At 40.0% G+C, this 19,667-nt stretch overlaps 7 protein-coding genes across 19 annotated transcripts in view; 2 read left to right on the top strand and 5 right to left on the bottom strand.

The window, feature by feature from the left end:
• The window catches only part of Siz (Brefeldin-resistant Arf-GEF family protein schizo), an 86,790-nt gene extending 85,439 nt beyond the window's left edge, over positions 1–1,351 (bottom strand). Inside the window, exon 1 of one of the 3 annotated variants that reach the window (XM_076438012.1) lies at positions 598–1,351. In XM_076438012.1, coding sequence (XP_076294127.1) covers positions 598–827 — 230 coding nt within the window. In that variant the 5' untranslated portion in view covers positions 828–1,351. The remainder of the gene's footprint in view (positions 1–597) is intronic. The other 2 variants (XM_076438003.1, XM_076438009.1) reach the window with 2 other exon arrangements.
• Positions 1,352–2,304: 953 nt separating this feature from the next.
• Edtp (Egg-derived tyrosine phosphatase) lies at positions 2,305–7,507 on the top strand. Its single transcript, XM_076438013.1, has 6 exons — positions 2,305–4,063; positions 4,150–4,706; positions 4,787–5,106; positions 5,189–5,651; positions 5,737–6,078; positions 6,201–7,507. The coding sequence occupies exons 1-6, from the start codon at positions 3,977–3,979 to the stop codon at positions 6,367–6,369; spliced, it is 1,938 nt and encodes a 645-aa protein (XP_076294128.1). The 5' UTR covers positions 2,305–3,976; the 3' UTR covers positions 6,370–7,507.
• Positions 6,475–8,350, bottom strand: Pex10 (peroxisomal biogenesis factor 10). Its single transcript, XM_076438019.1, has 3 exons — positions 7,590–8,350; positions 7,256–7,507; positions 6,475–7,177 (listed from the first exon to the last, which is right to left on the bottom strand). Exons 1-3 carry the CDS (start codon positions 7,872–7,874, stop codon positions 6,869–6,871), a joined length of 846 nt encoding a protein of 281 aa, XP_076294134.1. The 5' UTR covers positions 7,875–8,350; the 3' UTR covers positions 6,475–6,868.
• Positions 8,351–8,752: 402 nt separating this feature from the next.
• On the bottom strand, positions 8,753–10,464 carry LOC143215683 (uncharacterized). Its single transcript, XM_076438020.1, has 2 exons — positions 9,699–10,464; positions 8,753–9,552 (listed from the first exon to the last, which is right to left on the bottom strand). Exons 1-2 carry the CDS (start codon positions 9,753–9,755, stop codon positions 9,085–9,087), a joined length of 525 nt encoding a protein of 174 aa, XP_076294135.1. The 5' UTR covers positions 9,756–10,464; the 3' UTR covers positions 8,753–9,084.
• A 180-nt stretch (positions 10,465–10,644) lies between these two features.
• LOC143215681 (NAD-dependent protein deacylase Sirt4) lies at positions 10,645–12,106 on the bottom strand. 2 transcript variants are annotated; one of them, XM_076438017.1, is made up of 4 exons: positions 11,901–12,106; positions 11,438–11,711; positions 11,089–11,371; positions 10,645–11,030 (listed from the first exon to the last, which is right to left on the bottom strand). In XM_076438017.1, exons 1-4 carry the CDS (start codon positions 11,959–11,961, stop codon positions 10,689–10,691), a joined length of 960 nt encoding a protein of 319 aa, XP_076294132.1. In that variant the 5' UTR covers positions 11,962–12,106; the 3' UTR covers positions 10,645–10,688. The 2 variants fall into 2 exon arrangements, with proteins under 2 accessions (XP_076294132.1, XP_076294133.1); XM_076438018.1 differs by having other exon boundaries at positions 11,438–11,850; positions 11,932–12,068.
• Positions 12,107–12,556: 450 nt separating this feature from the next.
• On the top strand, positions 12,557–15,894 carry Cct6 (chaperonin containing TCP1 subunit 6). Its single transcript, XM_076438015.1, has 6 exons — positions 12,557–12,812; positions 13,456–14,047; positions 14,258–14,593; positions 14,813–15,101; positions 15,377–15,545; positions 15,632–15,894. The coding sequence occupies exons 1-6, from the start codon at positions 12,676–12,678 to the stop codon at positions 15,702–15,704; spliced, it is 1,596 nt and encodes a 531-aa protein (XP_076294130.1). The 5' UTR covers positions 12,557–12,675; the 3' UTR covers positions 15,705–15,894.
• The window catches only part of LOC143215675 (uncharacterized), a 30,196-nt gene continuing 26,287 nt past the window's right edge, over positions 15,759–19,667 (bottom strand). For all 10 annotated transcript variants that reach the window (XM_076437993.1, XM_076437989.1, XM_076437990.1 and 7 more), the window contains one exon: positions 15,759–19,557. In XM_076437993.1, coding sequence (XP_076294108.1) covers positions 17,870–19,557 — 1,688 coding nt within the window. In that variant the 3' untranslated portion in view covers positions 15,759–17,869. The remainder of the gene's footprint in view (positions 19,558–19,667) is intronic.

Genomic DNA, 19,667 nt, shown 5'->3' with positions numbered 1-19,667 from the left:
TCGTTTCGTCCACTTATAAAGAAGTTGTTCTAATTTAAACTGTTGCCATCAATCGTGGAACTGTATAAATTATACTTTTTATTTATTATATAACCCTGTCCAGTCATGGACCTAACCCAGACGAATTTTGGTAAAGTTATGGACTTTTATCACTAGACTGCGGATCTTCATGCATTTAAAGCAACATTGAGTAGATGAAATTCAAAATTGTTGGACAATTTTATAAATTGAAGACGTCAATATATGATTTTCTCTATGTAAACTCGCCGGTTAATTTGATAAAAATATTCAGTTACTTATCACTAGACTGCGTATCTTTATGCAAAATAAAAATTGTTTGCATTGATTGCAAGACACAGGGGCCAAATATACATTCCTTTCTTCTTTTAATTGTATTATTAAGCTGCAATGAATACACTGATGTCCTCAAATCTTCTTAATTCGTCCACCGTTTTAAATTGTCATAAATGCATAAAATCCGCAGTCTACTTATCACATTTGCCGTGGTGATTATATATAATAACCAGCAATTGTACATAACCACCGGATTAATCACATTTACCGTATCATGTCGATATGTCTAAATAGGGTACATACCTGTCATCGTGAAGGCGTTTCAGATCGGTCATCTCGCGTTCGAACTTGAATTTGGACACCTCGCAGAGCAAAGCGTCCCGCTCGCCGATGACCTCGTTGAGCTCCCGTTGCAGTCTCTCGATCTCTGCATATTGTCTGCTGATTAGTTGGTTCTTTTCCTCGAGGATGGTCTCGACGTCGGGATCCAGGAGACCGGCCGGATCACCGACACTGCCCAGTACCGTGCTCATACCGTTTGTTTACTTTCACCCGAGGGTGCGCGCAGCAACACGCGCGCGCGCGACTATACACAACAACAACAACACACAGAGAGATAGATAGAGAGAGAGAGAGAGACACACACGCGAACACGATAGGCACACGCACGCGCGCGCGCGCGCGTTTACCCCGGTGCCCTGTGTTCGTTCGATGGACAGCAGCTTCGCCCCGCGAACCAAGTCGAGTCGAATCGAATCGTGTATCGAATGAAATCGCTTTTACACGCCGATCACGGGAATCACCAACCGCGTTTGCCTCGTATATCAGCACGCGGCACTCGCAAAAACCGGCCCGGCCCCATACCAACGCGAATATCACACAGAACGGACGGCCTGTCCGAGTAAAATACACAATGATCCATCGACGACGCAGCACCGTTTCATCGCGTACTCGCCATCTTGCGACTCATGCCACCTCTCATGCTCGTGCTCGTGCTCGTACTTCGTACTTGCGCCAGTCCCGGTTCACGACCGTTCCCGTTCCAATTCCACTGGATCGTTTGTCCAGAAATACCCCCGCGAGCCGCGCATGCGCCCCGCCATCGCCCTGGAACTGGAGGGAGCAACGGCCAATCAACGCCATCTACTCGCGCATTCGCCAACTTTTACTCCGTCCCGCTCTTTCCCGCGTCAATAACTCGAACGATCACACCTTCTCCCTGCTGTCGCATCTCTCGTTTCCACATCTGCCTATAGTCTCTCCATTTTTGCGTAACGTTTGCTAACGAAATACGAACGACCGTAAACATTACCATGACCTCCGCACAATGATAAACGAACGCGTACAACTGCCAGCTGTTTTTCTTCTTCAGTTTGAAACCTAGTACACAACATGCCTGTTGACCCGGGTAAACGGATTCCAGCCATTTTTTGTAAAAATAAATAAAAACACGTTAATATTCCTTGATACCTGTATAATTAAGATTGCATTCCTAATTTCCCCTCAACTTCAGTCTTTTACAAGAACAATTGCACAGGATTAAGTAGAAGCCAAGCAATCGTCGTCCTCGAAGACAATGGCAATGACGCTTATTGCGAAACGAATTTTAATTTCTTAGTCGAAAACTACATTTTTGCGCTCCAGTTTCCCTCGACGAGGTAAACATTGAACTTCGTTGGATTTCAATTCTACCTATATTATAATAGAATTAGTCATTCTATTCCAGCTACGAAGAATGGAAGCAACGACGAGCTATGCAAAAATATTTTCGAATTTCCAAGACTGTTGATCGTCGAATATTTGAAAAATGAACAGGTATTATGTAGCGGCGAAAGTATCTCGCAGCGTAGGACGAGCTGTGATATCGTCCGAAATATTTTTATCGCAGCGTACTGTGATTTCGGGCTGTACACAAGGAATGCGAAAAAATATGAGAAACCTAAAATAGATTCCCGGGAGTATTGTCTCACGCGACGTTTCGCACTTGCAAACGTGCTCTTCGTTACGCGAAGAGAACCGAAGTACCCCGTATACATTTTTGACAAAGTAACGAAATCGATGCGTACACTATATTCCTGATACTAACGGTTCGAAATTTTAATGCGTCCGTACAGCAAAACACATGCATAGGTATAAGGTATATAATTTATCATTTTGCAAGTACTAAATAAATTTTATTTCATGGCTGGCTCTGCAAAAAAAGAGAAATCGTCAGAAATATCCGCGAGTTGTTCGCGATAATATTTCGACGAGTTTCCCGCATTCGAATCGGTGCAGCGACGTAAAAACGTTGCATTGACGTGTTTCTTGAATGTCGCGAAAATCTCATCGCGATACCATCGGAGCGAAGCACGCGTTCTCCACATTGCAAAAATAGGTTATCTTTCTACGCCGCGTTTCACTCCGTACTTTCGTCCTGGCAGGCAACTGGTACAAGTTGTACCGTAGAACGCGTTCTGCTGATGCAGTATTACGGGAGAGAAGAAAAAGGAAGTGCATAATTGTTCGGCTCCGTGTCCGAGAGATTATTGAGCTGTGTTCGCGACCGCGTGGCTGAGAAACAACCACCGAAAAACCGTGGACGTGGTGTGCGGGTCGCGACGCAGCACCAAGCACCAACGGCCAACGAGAGATTCAAGAAGAGGGACACGAGACGAGATACCACTGTCCTTTAAAACGGGAGGCGACCTTTAGAGCACGACGCGGAAACACCGATAAACGAACATAACAGATTTCATGGCGTAAACACTGGTTGTGACCTGTGAAACGAGGGGAAAGAGGATGACAGTGTGTTTGGGACAGATTCGAATTACCGCGAGCAACAGAAAATCTATTTTCTCGGGAGTGATGTCTAGGTTATCCCGTTGGATTATCGTCCACATCGGCGTGCGATGAGATAGACATGGATATCTACCGCAAGAAACTCTCCGATTTAACGGTCGATCATCGTCCGATAGAACTCTTACGAATTTTTTCAGACGTGGCTCGCATGTGTTCATAACATAACAATGAAAGCGGCGTGCATGACTTGAACCAGGTTGTCATACCGTAACCGTTGTCCTAATAGTTCTTGCTCAAACGTCCAACGGACAAGTTGTCTCTTTTCTTTTCGAATCGGTTTCTCGCCTCCCATGAAATTTCACAAAGTATACACCGACTCTACAATCGTACTAAATTATAACAGTTTCATTTATTAGCGTTTTAAATAAGAATTGGCAGAGAGAAAATATTAATTTGCTCTTCCAAGCATGGTGCTATCGAAATAGTATACGTTTGCACACCATTCAGTTATCGGTACTTGATTTCTTCGTTACTGTTTCATTCGACGTGTCAAGAATAAGATATAGATTGTTTCGGGCAAGAGTTTTACTGTTCGATCAATATTAAAAAAGTGTTCTTAACTACCTATAATCGTATCGTGTTTTGTATTAAATATTCTGTTGTCTACGCTGCGAAAGCGACTTGCAGAGAATAGAATTTAACAAATGTTAAAGCTGTGATGTTCTGCAGTTTAATTTAAATACAGTGTTTGTGCCATTCCTTTCGTACGCAAGACGTTGACCACGGTTGATGCTTCGTAGGCATTTCCATGAAAACTAGAGAAATTTAGGACCTCCTTGAAAGAAACGTTGGCTATTAGTTAAGTTTTCGATATAGTAACCTGTGGAAATTTATTGCAATCATGACCGAAATTACTATTCAAGATTTACAAAAACTTCTTATATACTTCTCGAAGAACACTTACCGAGCTAAGGATGCGGATAGTACGGTAATTCACTTTTTCGTTTAATCTGTACTGGTTCTCTTACACGTGTAACATATTTTTACAAGTATAATGGATATTACTGGTTCCAGAGCCAAGCAATTATGCAAAGATGTCTGCTACTCACTGACTTGGATTATACTCACTCTATAATAAACAATAACGGAGGTGATCTCAGTGCGCATTATCCTAGCCATCTGGTCATTCTAGAATATGAGAAGTATAGAAATCCGAATACGTGCGATACGCCACCACCACTGCCACGCACAACAGAAACTATATATGAAAGCATGTACGATCCGAATAAATTGAAGGAATTGATAAAGAGTGCAAGATTCGCCAGATGTCGTTCAAGATTTCCACTGCCAGTAATACTATACAAAGGAAGACACGTTTGTAGATCGGCTACATTGTCCGGCGGTCCTGAAATTTATGGTAGATCCGGGCTAGATTATTTGTTTGCCGGTAGCGAAGGAGTAGTCTCTATCCAACAACAAGTAGACGAAGCTCGAGGGGGTGACTCCGTACTTAGCGACTGGCAATTGTTCGATAAAGTTAGGCATCAAGATATCAAACTCTTGAAAACACTTAACGTCGGGACTATCATCGATTTCATGGTCGAGAAGAAGAAGGTTAAATTTGGAATGAAGTAAGAAAATCATCTTGTTTACGATTACTTCTGTGTCGATAGAGCGAATAATTCTAATTTTGTTACTTTTGTGTGCACAGCGTGACTTCCTCCGAGAAAGTAGATAAAGAGAAGAGGTACTCGGACTTCACCCTAATTTCACTGCCATATCCTGGATGTGAATTCTTCAGGGAGTTTAGAGAGAACGATTATCTGGCTAAGGGTTTAGTGTTCGATTGGTCTCAGACTCATGTAGACGCGCAGATTGGAGTGCCTGAAGATACAATTTCTACTCAGTTACGGATCAATTGGGAACAATACCAAGTCTGGGATCTAGTCAAGCTAACTCAAAATTATTTAAAACTGATATTAAGATACTTGAGCGATAGTAGTAATGGAATATTGATACATTGTATTTCCGGTAGGTATTTCTCTTCTGTGTAACTAATCAACGGAGTTTTATAGCTTCAACTAGAACTAACCAGTTGTTTTACAATTTTCAGGATGGGATCGCACACCGTTATTTATTTCGTTGTTAAGGATAAGCTTATGGGCCGACGGTGCAATACACACGTCGCTGAATGCCTATCAAATGCTTTACTATACAATAGCATACGACTGGATGTTATTCGGTCACGACTTGGAGGACCGACTGAGCAAAGGGGAAGAGATATTTTTCTTCTGTTTCTATTTTCTGAAGCACATTCACGACGACGAGTTCAGTATTCATCCGCGCCACAATAGATCCAGGCATACCGTTCTACGCAACGACAGTGACTCGCAGTTAGACAATGTTATGTTCGATAGTGAATCAGTAGTAACTCTGAGCTCGGTCAGCTCCAACTTAAGTCTGAATAGTTGGTGTAGCTCTGTTAGTCAAAACAGCAGGGATAGTCAAGATAATAATCCACCAGCGGTGTTTCACTGTGCTTCCACGGATAGTCAAGAGGATTGTCATAGCAACGGGTTCGTTTAGAATTCTCCAACTCCGATTGATTCTCTGAAATTGTTTCCATATATTCATCCGAACATAATTTTTTGATTTTTTTAGGAACGTTGTACCATGGAATTTTTACCCATCGCCGAACAAGGAAGGCATCGGTCATGGATCACGGTCCCCTCTTCCTCCAAATAGAACTTCTCCCGTAGCGGTTCCTGTTCCCGGACGTCTTCGACAACGAAACGAATCTTCGTCGTCTGGTGGTTCCTGGCAGATGATATCAGGGACCGGCAGTTTGCGCGGTTCCACGACTGCCAATGCTCCCGTCACAGATGGACTAACGTCTTCTGGTATAGCTTGCAAACCCCTTTGCGAAACATGTACTACAGGACACGCGTCTCAAGAATCGAGTACCACGATCATCGAGGACGAGGCGTCTTCGTCGGTGGTACAGTAAGTATTAAGTAGATCGCGGAACTTCATGCATTTTTATACAATTGAATTTTGTATGAATTTGCTTTCTTCCTTGAATACCAATACGAATCCTACATTTATGTTCTCGTTTCTCATTTTAGGTCTCGCAAAGACAAGCTACAGTGTTTAAGAAGAATATTTTATAACGCTTACAGCCATACCGTCGGATTTCGAATGAAAGATAACTCCGAATCGAGCGGTTTCGGTCAGCTACTCGGTAATTTTGCCGAGAAAGTAGGAATCCTTTCCGTTCAACGCACATCGTTGTGACTATAAACATCATTGGTTTCCCCGCGATCATCGGTTCGTTGTTATTGATTCCTTGATTCAATTCAGAATTTTATAAGAACGCTATTCAATGAGGATGAAAAACAATTGTACATTATCGTTTATGTGAATAACACATTGTTATACAAGATAAAGCGTGTTGTACGCTCGATATGAATAAAAATTTGATATTTTTGTATATATATTATATGTATATGTATATGTATATATATTCATATATATATATATATTTACATGTATATATGTATGTAAATAGGTGTGTGTTCACTCGTTCTTTCTTTATATTTATCACATACATATATGTATACTTTTTACTACCGTCTGTATGAAATTAACGCTAGCACAGATGCGTAGTAATTAGAATTTTAAGGAGAATTATAAGAATGTTACAGTGTACGAAAATAATTTTAGTAGATCATTTCACCCTTGATTCGTTACTTATCTCAATAAAAAGGGAAGCTACCGAGAATTCCTGATGAAATTACAAATTCAGCACACGTACGATTCTCGAAGATTTCACGTACTCTCTGCACATAGGGCATTGCGATTTCGAATTTAACCAGTCTGCGATGCAAAGCCAACAAAACATATGACCACAGGGGGTAGCCGTTGTCGGTGCATTCTCCAAACATAATTGACAAGTTTTGCTCTTTTCGTCGATCGCGATAGGTTTCTCGATATCATTTTTGTTGTTGTCCTGGCAAATTTTCAAGGCGCACTGCGCCAATGTAGCGATTCCCAGTAATCTTAATCCCCAGCTGATACTATCAGTTGGACGACGTCCGTACACCTAAGTGAGTTCAAAAACAAAAATTGTACAGAGCGAACAAATTGGATTTAGAAAAGAGATGTTTTTTATGCTTGTTACCTTAGCATAATCGATCCCTGTTAATCTTTTTCCCAAGCTATAGTATCGACCGTACACATAAAAAAGTCCCTTGTGAATTAATATTAAATTAGGTATCGTACTAGATAGTTTTCCTATGAATGCATTTAAAAATGTGACAGCAGCAGGAGTCAGTTCGCTGTGAGGATGATTAATATTTGACTGTAGTCTCTTTAGGATTTTTAACAATGCTTTCTCTCCGAAACATTCTAAAATCACCGATAGTACTCTTGCCTGCGGAACAAGCGAATGCCAAAAATTAATAATAATAGAATAATGTGTTTTATATGTTTACATCGACGCGATCGCTACGTACAAACAACGATGGGACTTTACGAGCTTCCAAGTCGGCTTGTACAATTCCTGTGTACTCCTCGCCTAATGTTTGATTTCCCATTCCCGACGTAAAGAAGAAGTAAAGCAATTTAAACGGTACATCTGATTGGACAAAGGATAAAGTACCCGTTCGCCTTCCCACGATTTGTAAAAGATCGATGACTTTTTCCCGCAAATGTTTAACAAAATCATCGTCTCTCTGATGCGATCGCAAAATCTCTGCCTCGCTCGCACATTTCAATTTTCTATAACGTCTCACCTCCATCTTTGTAAACAATTTTTTAAGCAATCATTTCGCGTATACTGCCGTAATCTGTATATTGTTAACAAAACAATATCCCGGCTATTACACCGCGTATAAATAGGATTATACTGTAAATTGACAATATGTACACTTTAAGATAAGGCAAACATAACCTTTAAGCGTGGAAGACATTTAAATAGTACGCGTTTCCGTACGAAATTGCTGTTACGACTGCAGAGAAAATAATTAATTCTCTTTCATTAAATTAATATCCGGCTACTTAATAAAACGACTATGTAAATACGAATGCAACAACGATAAACACGTCACAATAAGAAAGTCAAATATATCAAATATTATCGTATTTAACTGAATTGTTCGTTACTGTTCCCTATATTAACGCTATGTAACGACAGCTAACAAAAAATAATTGATAATTATTTAAATTTTCTCATGTAAAATATACCGTGCCGCCATCTAAAGTCTATCTCAAGCAGCAGTGCTTCGATTGAGTCCAACTTTTCTCGCGCATGCGCGGTGATTTCAGCCTCAGTAACGTGGAGCTTCTCGATAAAATGGGGTTCCTTGAGCACCCCGCAGAACTTTAAAAAATTTATATGATTTGATTCTAAAAAATGAATGTATACCAGGTGTATTTGTGTATATTTTGTAACTCGTAGGACACGTCCTGGAGTCTTTTTGTCCGGTAAGATTATTTCTGTACATTCCCGCCAATATAGCTGCCTCAGGGCTCTGGCCGCTGTGCAACCCAATAGTGGATACATTACTGTTTTCTCGCGCATGCGCGAAAAAAGGTGTCACAATCGAAGCACTGCTCCCCACTGTCTCGATGCGAGTTGATGCGAGTCTTCATTGTCTTCATGTGCGCGGTGTACCGGAATGAAACGGGTTAGCATGAAATTATACAGAATAGGAAATCGTGACTATTTACATTTATTAATATCTAAAAGAAAATGTACAAATGATAATTGACTATTTAAGCTTAGCATGGAATTATACAGACTAGGAAATCGTGACTATTTACATTTATTAATATCTAAAAGAAAATGTACAAATGACAATTGACTATTTAAAACTATTTACAAACTATTTACAAGCTAATTCCATCAGTGGCGCACCCAGGATGCAATCTTGGGGGGGGGGGCCGAGTTGAACCCAGCCCTCGGTTTTGCGCGATGCCCTTTTTTTTAGCCAACATATCTGTCGAGAGCTATTCCGCGATTTTATTTTTGGAAGCTAAACATTTTCTCTTGGGGGGGGACTTGGCCTCCTGGCCCCTCCCCCTGGGTGCGCCACTGAATTCCATCCTCTTCAGCAGGCGGTGTAAAGTCGCTCGGCTGAACGACGGGAGTTTCTCGTCATCATTAACCGCCTGCAATATTTTATCGAGGTTCGGCACCTCGCGCCGTATCCGAAAGTCGTCAATCTTTTTTCTTATGGCCAAAATGTCCGCATCCGAGGTTTTTTCAAAAATATTAAAACAACGCCTCTTCTTATTCGGCGACGTAACAGCGCCTGTACTTCTGTACTCCGCTATCGCCTTTTTTATAGTACATTTTCCAATCCCCGTCTTCTGCGACAGGGATTCAACCATCGCCACGTAGGTGATCCCGGCGTTTTCCTGTTTAAGTTGTTTGTACAGGTTGATGATCACCTCCTTCTGTCCAGATAAAACGTGCTGAAAACAGAAAAAAATTGAAATAAAGATTTTTAATTCATTAAAGAACAGCTAAAGAAACGTCTTATTTACATTGTCATGCATTTTACAAAATGAGCGATATCGAAGATTCGAAATTCGAATATGTAAATACAATGCGTACGTACCTTTCCTCTTGGATTTCGCTTCAGTGGAGATACAGCTGATGGCTCTCCTTGTTCCATTTTCTTTCGCAAATGAAAATCGCGGAAAAACTAGCGAAACGAACGTGGTAAAATAACGAGCGTGGTGAAGCGTGCAACCACGTGCAACATAGGACACCTGGTATAACGCAGTATAACCAAGTATAACGCGAATGAGGCAGTTGGAGGCAGTGGCAGTTTGCACTGGTTTGCACTTTGCAGCACCATGCAGCACTTTGCAGTCTTTGGTTTGCAGCGCTGCATCGCGTGGCGTCACTTCAGTGCCACTGAGTGCCACTTCGCGCATGCGTTGTGCATTGGGAGTTCTACCAATCAGGGCGAACCTGCGCAGCGAACGACGCAAACTGACGCAAACTGGTCATTTGCGAAGTCTATTCTTGCGTGAGACAGACTTAGCATCGAAAGTAAGGAATTAAGGGAGCAGAAAGATGCAGAAAGATGAGAGGATGAGAGCAGAGAGGATTATGTCTGTCTTTCTCTTTCTCCATAGCTTATATATATATATGTCTGTTCTTGTCGAATACCTCCTTGTTCGTATGATTCACGCGTACGTACCAGGGAATTCGGAGACCCGCGTAAAAGATTGTAGATTCAGAGAGGATACCTCTGATAGCACGAGTGCCACCTCCTTCTCTCTTTATCTATTGTTTTACACGCAAGAAAGATAAAAGAAAAATAGTTATACAGTAAAGTCGCGATCCAGCTCCCATCGTCTGTTCCAAGCAAGTACAGAGATCGTGTAGGGAAACTATTTTTTTATGACTGCGTCGATCGCGCCGAAAATACAAAGGATGCCGAATGTATATAGAAAACGGACAGTGATCGTGGAGATCCTCAGGGAGCTAGACTGCAACTTTACTGTAAGGTTTTCTGGTCCATTGAAAAGCCCTTTTAAAAATTATTTTATGAATTGGTTTAACTAATATTTAATTTAATTAATTTAACTAACTATTATCATTCTATACATTGCGCCTTCTGATCCACCATGAAAATTCTTGAGAGTACTTCGCCGCATCTACCCTCCACTTTAACGCTCGCGAGATCATCTGCTCTTGTATGACCAATATTCAATATAGCTATTGGAATTCCAGCGTTATTGGCTTGCAATGCTATCCTATAACCGGAATACGTGGTCAACGTAGAACCCAGAATCAGCAAAGAATCAGAATGTTTAACATTATATTGCACACTTTCAACCACTTGACGAGGTACATTGTCTCCAAAGAATACGATATCAGGTTTCAGAATGCCACCACAATTCATGCAAGCAGGAACAACAAATCCCTTTACTTGTTCCTATGGAAACATAGAGCTTGTTATGTACATACTGTTAACGAAACACATGCACAATTACCTGCGATATATCTACATCCCCGTCGGGCCTTATCAACTGGCTAGTCGCAGTCATGTTTGGATTAAGACTATCTAAAATTTCTTGCAAATAATATCTACAGATTTTCTGATCACATTTCAGACACATTACTCTGAATGCTGTCCCGTGCAATTCTATCACCCTCCTACTGCCTGCTTTGCTATGCAGGTTGTCAACATTTTGAGTGATGATGCTCCTAACTTTCTGCGCGTCTTCTAACTTGTTTAATATTTTATGAGTTTCGTTGGGTTTGAGAGAGGAGAATCTACAAAAACATATTATGTTTAAAGAAGTGCGTATGCACTTAATTTCTGTGGGAAAGAACTTTAACCTTGGCCAGCCAACATAATTCCTAGCCCAATAGCGTTTCCTAATATCATCACTTGCGCAGAAGTCTTTATAAAGTACAGGTCTGCGATTGCTTCTCGCATAGAGACCAACATTTTCGGATCTATAATCAGGAATGCCGCTTTCCGTAGAAATTCCTGCTCCAGTTAATATGCACATATTGTTGTGGCTATCGATAAACTCTTTCAATCTCATTATATCTGAATCCTTGACCGATTCACATGTCGGAACAAATCTATAATCCGAGTATGGCCTAGCTGTAAAACATCATAATTTGACTGCGGATCTTTATGCAAAATAAAAATTGTCTGCATCGATCGGAAGTGAAAATTTTTCAACAATTTGTATTTCATCTTCTCAATTTTTGCTATAATTGCATATATTTAGATCCGCAGTCTAATCATAATTAACATAATAAATCGAACTGCAAGATTGGATAAACTCACATAAATTCGTTGATCCTTCAACTTTAAGTACCATTTTATAGATCTCTCTACGAATGTTCATCCTAATGTAAATATTAGTATTTATTCAGGAACTTTTTCGTAAAGCGAAATATAACTCGTTGCTATTAAGCTATTAACTTTCCGTCGTTTCATTGTGGTTATCTGACAATAAAATTCTCTAATACATCCAAAGTTTGTTTCTAAATACATTATACGTGTATAAATGCATGACGTCATTTTCTAATACATATATATACATAAATAGGATTGAATAGGATTATTGTCTCAAGATCTGTTCTAAAATCTGAAATCTTTCTGAAACATTGATGAGAACACGAGGTTTCATCTGGTTTCATCGATTGATGTTTACATCATTCAGCAATTTTTACGAAAAATTGCAACACACTCTGAAACATAGTTCAATAGTTCCATATTTAGTTGGATTGCTCAAAGATGGTTCTAGATCAATGACCAAACATAAAATTGTCGTTTGATTAAAAAAATCACAATGGCCATCGTCTTATTTAACCATTGGGTTCTTTTAATTAATTTATGGCGAATTTTCTATACTCGTGAGGAGCATTGGGAGCATCCGAGGAATTTCATTTTATAAATTGAGCTGTAAAAGTCCCTAGATTTCGTATTCAACTTGAACATCGCCCACGAGAGAGAGAGGTAGACTTGGTAGACTTCAGTCGAAGCCAGTCGAAGCCATTTGTGGAAGGTAACGTGCCGATAGATTTTTCATATTGAAGTGTAATTGCATTTGAACGAAATGGCTGCGATCAGTTTATTAAACCCGAAAGCCGAATTCGCGAGAGCCGCTCAGGCTTTAGCGGTGAACATTAGCGCTGCGAAAGGAATCCAAGATGTGATGAAGACGAATCTTGGCCCGAAAGGCACCATGAAAATGTATGTATTATTCTCACGTGTCAATTTTCCGATTACTTACTTGAATTCGCTAGTTCAATTACACGAACAAATTAAATCCTATGAAACTGTGAAATCATATTTTATATCCAACGTCTGAATGCTTTTTAATGAACGTTTTTCGCTTTTATTATCCATATTAGGTAAGGTTCATGAATCACGAAGCACCGGTTCCAGCGCACCCTAAAAATGACAATTTTCATTTTTTTTCTACTATCAATTCAATCTCACGTGCACTTCCCACAATTTCTGTCGAAATGTCAAAATTCAAGTTTTTACCAAATCTGAGAACAAGCTTTTAATTTAAATCATTTTTGTTCTATCAATTTGATTTCACGTGCGTTTCCCAAAATTTCTATGAGAATGTCAAAATTCAAGTATTTGTGAAATATGAAAAGAAGGTTCCATGACACTATGAAATATTATTTTATATCAAACGTCTGAATACTTGTTAATGAACGTTTTTCGTTTTTATTATACATATTAGGTAAGGTTCATGATTTATGAAGCACCGGTTCCAGCGCACCCTAAAAATGACAATTTTCAATTTTTTTTCTACTATCAACTCGTTCTCACATTTTCATAAAATCTGAGAACAATCTTCTAATGTAAATTATTTTTTAAGGTTGGTGTCTGGAGCGGGCGACATTAAAATTACAAAAGACGGCAATGTGTTATTACACGAAATGCAAATACAACATCCGACAGCATTGCTCATCGCCAGGGCATCTACTGCTCAGGAGGATATGACGGGAGATGGTACGACCAGTACCGTGTTACTTATCGGGGAGTTGCTGAAACAAGCTGATATTTATATATGCGAGGGTCTTCATCCTAGAATGCTCACGGAAGGTTTCAATCTGGCTAAAACCAAGACCATGGAAGTATTAGAGTCTATGAAGATTAATATCGAGCCTACAAAGGAGAGCTTGTTGGACATTGCGAGAACTTCTCTTAGAACTAAAGTTCATCCTACCATTGCTGATAAGCTAACCGAGATATGTGTGGACGCAGTGTTAGCTATCAGGCAAAAGGACCAAGACATCGACTTGCACATGGTCGAATTGATGGAGATGAGGCATAGAACTGCTGCGGACACTAATTTAATTCGTGGTATTGTAACCGATCATGGAGCACGGCATCCGGACATGCCTAAGAGAGTAGAGAACGCTTACATATTGACGTGCAACGTCAGTTTAGAATACGAGAAAAGCGAGGTATATGTTTAACAATAAATTGGTGTCTCTGTTAACTCATAATTAGACTTGCGGATGTTTATGGAATTTTCAATTTTTATAGACAAATTTTAAGAAAGTGGTATGAAATAGAATACTACTTTTAATGGGAACAGCCCTTGTAGATCCAAAACAAATAAAAATCTTACTAGCATTTTTTGCTAGAATTTACAATAAGATTATATGTTTCAGGTGAACAGCGGTTTCTTCTATAAAACTGCAGAGGAACGTGAGAAGCTTGTAGCGGCGGAACGCGAGTTCATAGATAATCGTGTGAAGAAAATTATCGAATTGAAGAAGAAGTTGTGCGATGGAACGAACAAATCTTTCGTCGTGATCAATCAAAAGGGTATCGACCCACCGTCTTTGGACATGCTCGCCAAAGAAAATATTATTGCTTTGCGTAGAGCAAAGCGCCGAAATATGGAACGTTTATCTTTGGCGTGCGGTGGAACGGCCATGAATTCCTTCGATGATTTACAGGAAGAACACTTAGGATGGGCTGGACTCGTATACGAACACGTATTGGTAAATGTTCTCCGTCTAACGTAATCTATACATATAATTGTCAGTTACTCTTTTTAATTTTGCTTTTATCCCTGAAATCCTACGGGATCAAGTGCTAAAAATAAATTAGCGGCATGCCTTCAGAAATAAGCCAGCCGTTGATTTTTCAACGGGAATTATGCTAGTGTTTAGATAATCGTTCTCTACGCAATGTATGATACATGTGCTATTTCGTTTTAGGGAGAAGACAAATACACTTTCATAGAGGAATGTAAGAAACCAAATTCCGTGACGATATTGCTGAAGGGGCCGAACAAGTACACTTTGGAACAACTGAAAGACGCTGTCAGGAATGGCTTGAGAGCTATCAAGAATGCTATCGATGACCGCGCTCTCATTCCTGGCGCTGGAGCTTTCGAGGTTGCTGCCAGTCAGGAGCTTCAACAGTACAAAGAGAAAGTTAAAGGGAAGCAGCGTTTAGGCGTGCAAGCTTACGCGGAAGCACTGCTTGTCATTCCGAAAGTTCTTGGTAATATTTTAGATAACACTTTTCCTGATATTGCAATTAGTAGACTGCGGATTTTTATGCGTTTATGCTGCAAAAAATGCTGGAATGTAAAATTCGATAGAATTTGGCACGATTTTTATTTATTCCGGATCTATATACAAAGGCTACTACTACTGAAAATAAGATTTTATTTAATTCCACTTTCTTAAAATTTGCCTACAAACGTTGAAAATTGCATAAACTTCCGCAGTATAGCAAGTGGTATCTTCTACATTACGTCTGTCTTCTCTGTTTAGCTACAAATAGTGGATTTGATGCGCAAGATACGATTGTAAAATTGATAGAGGAAAGAAATACATTGGGTGAGCCAGTTGGTTTGGATGTTTCAACTGGCGAAGCATTAAAACCTACCGACGCTGGTATTTACGATAATTATAATGTAAAGAAACAAATTATTAACTCATGGTAAGTGAATAGCATTCAAATATCGTTCGTAATTTATTCGAAATTGTTCGTATCCGTTTGTTTAATACTAATATTTTACTTTTCAGCACGATCATTGCCAGTAACCTGCTTCTGATCGACGAGATAATGAGAGCAGGATTGTCATCTTTGAAAGGCTAAGTTACCGTTAAGTTAATCGTTTATTAAAAATCCCATTCTTGGATACTTCATGTAATTTAATCGTCTCGTTTGCACGATGTCTATCGAAACTTTTCGCATAACTCTTACATTTTTATATGCTTTCGAATGATACAAATGAATTGCACCGAATAACGAATAAAGTGCTATTTTTCAATTAAACAGAGGAAAGTAGTGGATATTTATTTCTCGTTGATCGTACAAGCTTCCCGCCACTAACTAAAAAATTCGATTCTCAAATGTAAGAAACATCCACCTCGAACTTTGTACAATATACTTTAAATAAAAAAGAAAATAAGAGAAACAAGGTCAGATTGTTATTTGTACAGCTATTATATTTTTCCCTCGTATGGGGTCCCATCGGCGGCGGGACTGTCACGAAGAAGTGCAGTCAGGAATGACGACCAGTTTTATTATAAAAATCAAAAATATTTATGTGAAATTTTATGTTACACCGTATTTACAAACTTTTTACAAATTAGCGTAGAGCCTACCGTAATTTACACGGCGCTCTTCAGTCTTGTATTTTTTTTTCTGTTCACCACCTCGTGCTCTCGATACTCAAGAATCGAAGGCGGAAATGATATAGTAAAAAATAAATTTCATACGCACGTAACGAGCATCTTACAACACGTCACCATATACACGACGCAAATGTTAACACGCGAAATTTTCTGTTTACATACATGTATGTGAATCTATAATATTTATGAAAGTATTTAAATAATATTTCTCGATTTCTCTTGATCATGACAAACGGAAATTCCTGCATACATTCTTCAATTTACAATGCACGTGTATACAAACGTTTCGCAATGTTTCATATTTGGAACTGTACGTGTCAGCATTCACGTCACAAAAGCGATATAATTATCTTTAAAAATTCTTCTGGTTCACAAGGATCGATCATTGTTAAACTTGATACAACAATATTTAACTTGATTCTTAAAAGGTTTAACAACATTATTTTAAAAAATCCTGCCACGTCGAAGTTCGACAGCGATTCCTTCGTAAGTACTTATTCAGAGGTAATTCTATTTTATGTTACTAATGGTAAAATCAGATACAATTTATATATCATGAAATTTCACATATCCTAAAATAAATAGATTTAATGTTTGCCTCTTGGGCTTCCCTAAACTAACGGATCTCACTTTTTAAGTTGGAACATTTTTAAATACGCATTTACCACTACCATCCCATAATTGCTGTTTTGATCTGAAGTTGTAATGATCGTTCACCAGAATGTAGCACAACATTTTCAGAATGAATTCATTATTTTTTTAAAAACTTCATTATTCTTTGTGTTTGCGAAGTGTCTGCTATATAGTACAATGTGAGCTTCTTTTGTATATATATGTATATATCCCAGTCAGCCAGGCCTGCCTCGAGCAGAAATCGAGCCCAAGCAGCTTCTGCCGGGCAGAGAGAGAGATGCCCGACCTTTCTGCCAGCAGAAGCGCTACCTATGCGCGCGTAGATGCCCGTCCAAAATCGAGCATTTTACTTACTGGCTATATACATATATATATATATCGCGGATTGTATACAATAAGCTGAGTTCTGAATAATTTCTGCAATAAATGTATCAAGAAATTTATACGTTCACATGAGTTAACGAAACAAAAATTGTTAACCTTCTATTAATTCGACGAATGCACGATACGCCTACGCGTATCGCTTTCCGTTAAAACACGGCACATTCTTTTGAATTTTATAAAAATTCACGTAGCGCGCCACAAAAAGTATGACATATACATGAACTTTGGTTATCGTTTATCGATCTGCTATAGTAACGACAGAAAAGAAACAAATATTTGTATATTCTATGTTAACCGATATCCTAACTGAAACTTATAAGTAGACTGCGGATCCCTATGCAAAATAAGAATGTTCTGCATCGATTTTGGGAGAAGCAGGAATAAAATAAAAATTGATTTTATCCCTTAATGACATTGTTACATTAAAACGGACATTACGATATTCTTAAATTTGTCTAATCCTTTACTGTTTTACATTTCACCCAACCAATTTCTTCATAAATGCATAAAGATCAGCTGTCTACTTAGAAGTTATTTTTTTACAGCACGACGCAGCAACGTTGAAGCAAATTTGCTGCTTTTCTTCTCTATATACATAGTAACTAATTACTTGGACTTTTTAAGCGTCGCCGTGTCCGCCGCCTTATGTTTAAGATCCCTCAATATCACTTCCGGATCAATGTTTATCAGCTGTGAGAGGGTGGTACAGTTCACCTTCATTCGATGGCCACCAACTACCATGTACGTATTCAACTTAGCCAGATTAACAGGACTTCTTGGGATGCCATAGTACGAGAATTGTTTGGTTTTCGGCGATTCTTGTTTGTCGTCGATCTTGGAGGATGAAAGGTATCTGGAATGGGGATTGGTACTTTTTCTGGCGACTGCTTTCACTTTGTAAGACATCAGGTTCGGTCGGACAGTCGACCTCGCCGTGGATTTCTTCGCAACCGCATGAATCTTTGGTCTTTGCAAAGTTTTCTGTTGATTGGCGTTCAGGTGCTCGGTGGCAGGCTTCTGCCACTTCATCTTATCGAGGATTTTCTCGAGCAGTAACTCGTGATTCTGTATATTCTCCGCTTTGACCTCCATGCCGGGGTGCTCCTCGGTGCTGTGCGCGGACACCTGTGTCGGCGAACTGAAGGTTCTCTCGCAATATTTACACTTGAATAGATTATGTTTCGTTATGTGGTTCTTCATCACATTGATGGAAGCAGTCGTGAATGAGCATTCGGGGCAAACGTACCCCTTCGACTCTTTGGTCTTCTGCTGTTTCTCAAAGTTCAACGGCAAGTGAGAGTGAAACATTTCGTGGTGGGTCTTCATCTTGATTTCCGAGTCGCAGAATTCGTCGCACCACTGGCAGATCCAGCCATCCTGCCTCGATCCCGACGCGTCCACCTGCGCGTCGCTACACGATTGCTGCAAATACAGCCCGTAGGAGGATTTCGTTTCCGTCTTGGAGCATTCGGGTTTCGCAGGCCACTCTTCCAAGTCTTCGTCCAATTCTATCTCTTCGTATCTGTATGGATAAATCAATTGGTCCGGCGGTTTGTCCGATATTATTAATTTGCGCACTGTATTCGAGTTGTCCTTCGTGTCGGAAACCTGTTCCTCTTCGATCTCGTCGCTGCAGTCGTCCACATGAGCTTTCTTGTCCAAGTGCATGCTTCCGGATTCGCTGGACGAATCGAACGCCGCTGCGTTGTCCGATTTGCGCGGGTGCTGGGTCTCCGCGTGGTTCCATAACTCGGCTTTCGTCGCAGCAACGAAAGAGCAATAAGTGCATTTCAACGATTGTTTCGACGTGAGGTGTACCATCCTCATGTGCCCCTTCAGACCTGCTAGATTCACAGCGACGAAGTTGCACACGGCGCATTTCTCTCGGCCTTCAAGTTTCTCGCGTTTCTCGCGTTTCTCGGATTTCTCGCGTTTCTCAGGTTTCTCCTGGCCATCGTTCACCACGGCGTTGTTCTCGATCAACTTTCTCTTCCGTTTTTTGGAACGCTTCGGGAAAACTAATCCGTACTCTTTCTGCCAGAATTCGTCGGTCAACTCCGGCCCACCAGCGTCCGGATTCTGAACGATCTTCTCCGGACAATCAGGATGCTTGGAACGTATGTGCTGCCGCATCAAGCCCTCCGAATTGGTGCTACGGTCGCAATACGGACACAAAAACCCTAGTCGCTTCAAATGAGTCAGTTGCATGTGCAGTTTGAAACCGCGCCACCGCGTGAACGTCATCTTACAGTGCTTGCAGACCAGTGGCTTCTTTTGATCATCCTCGGCTGTGCCTGTAAGAAACGTTAACGAAAATAAATTAAATGAAGTATACAATGAATACGAATTTTCCTTTTCCCTTGTTAATTATTAGACTGCGGATCTTTATACGAAATAAAAATAT

Source organism: Lasioglossum baleicum, chromosome 14 (assembly GCF_051020765.1).
Source record: "Lasioglossum baleicum chromosome 14, iyLasBale1, whole genome shotgun sequence".
NCBI lineage: Eukaryota > Metazoa > Arthropoda > Insecta > Hymenoptera > Halictidae > Lasioglossum > Lasioglossum baleicum.
This window is presented reverse-complemented; position numbering and strand designations above follow the sequence as displayed.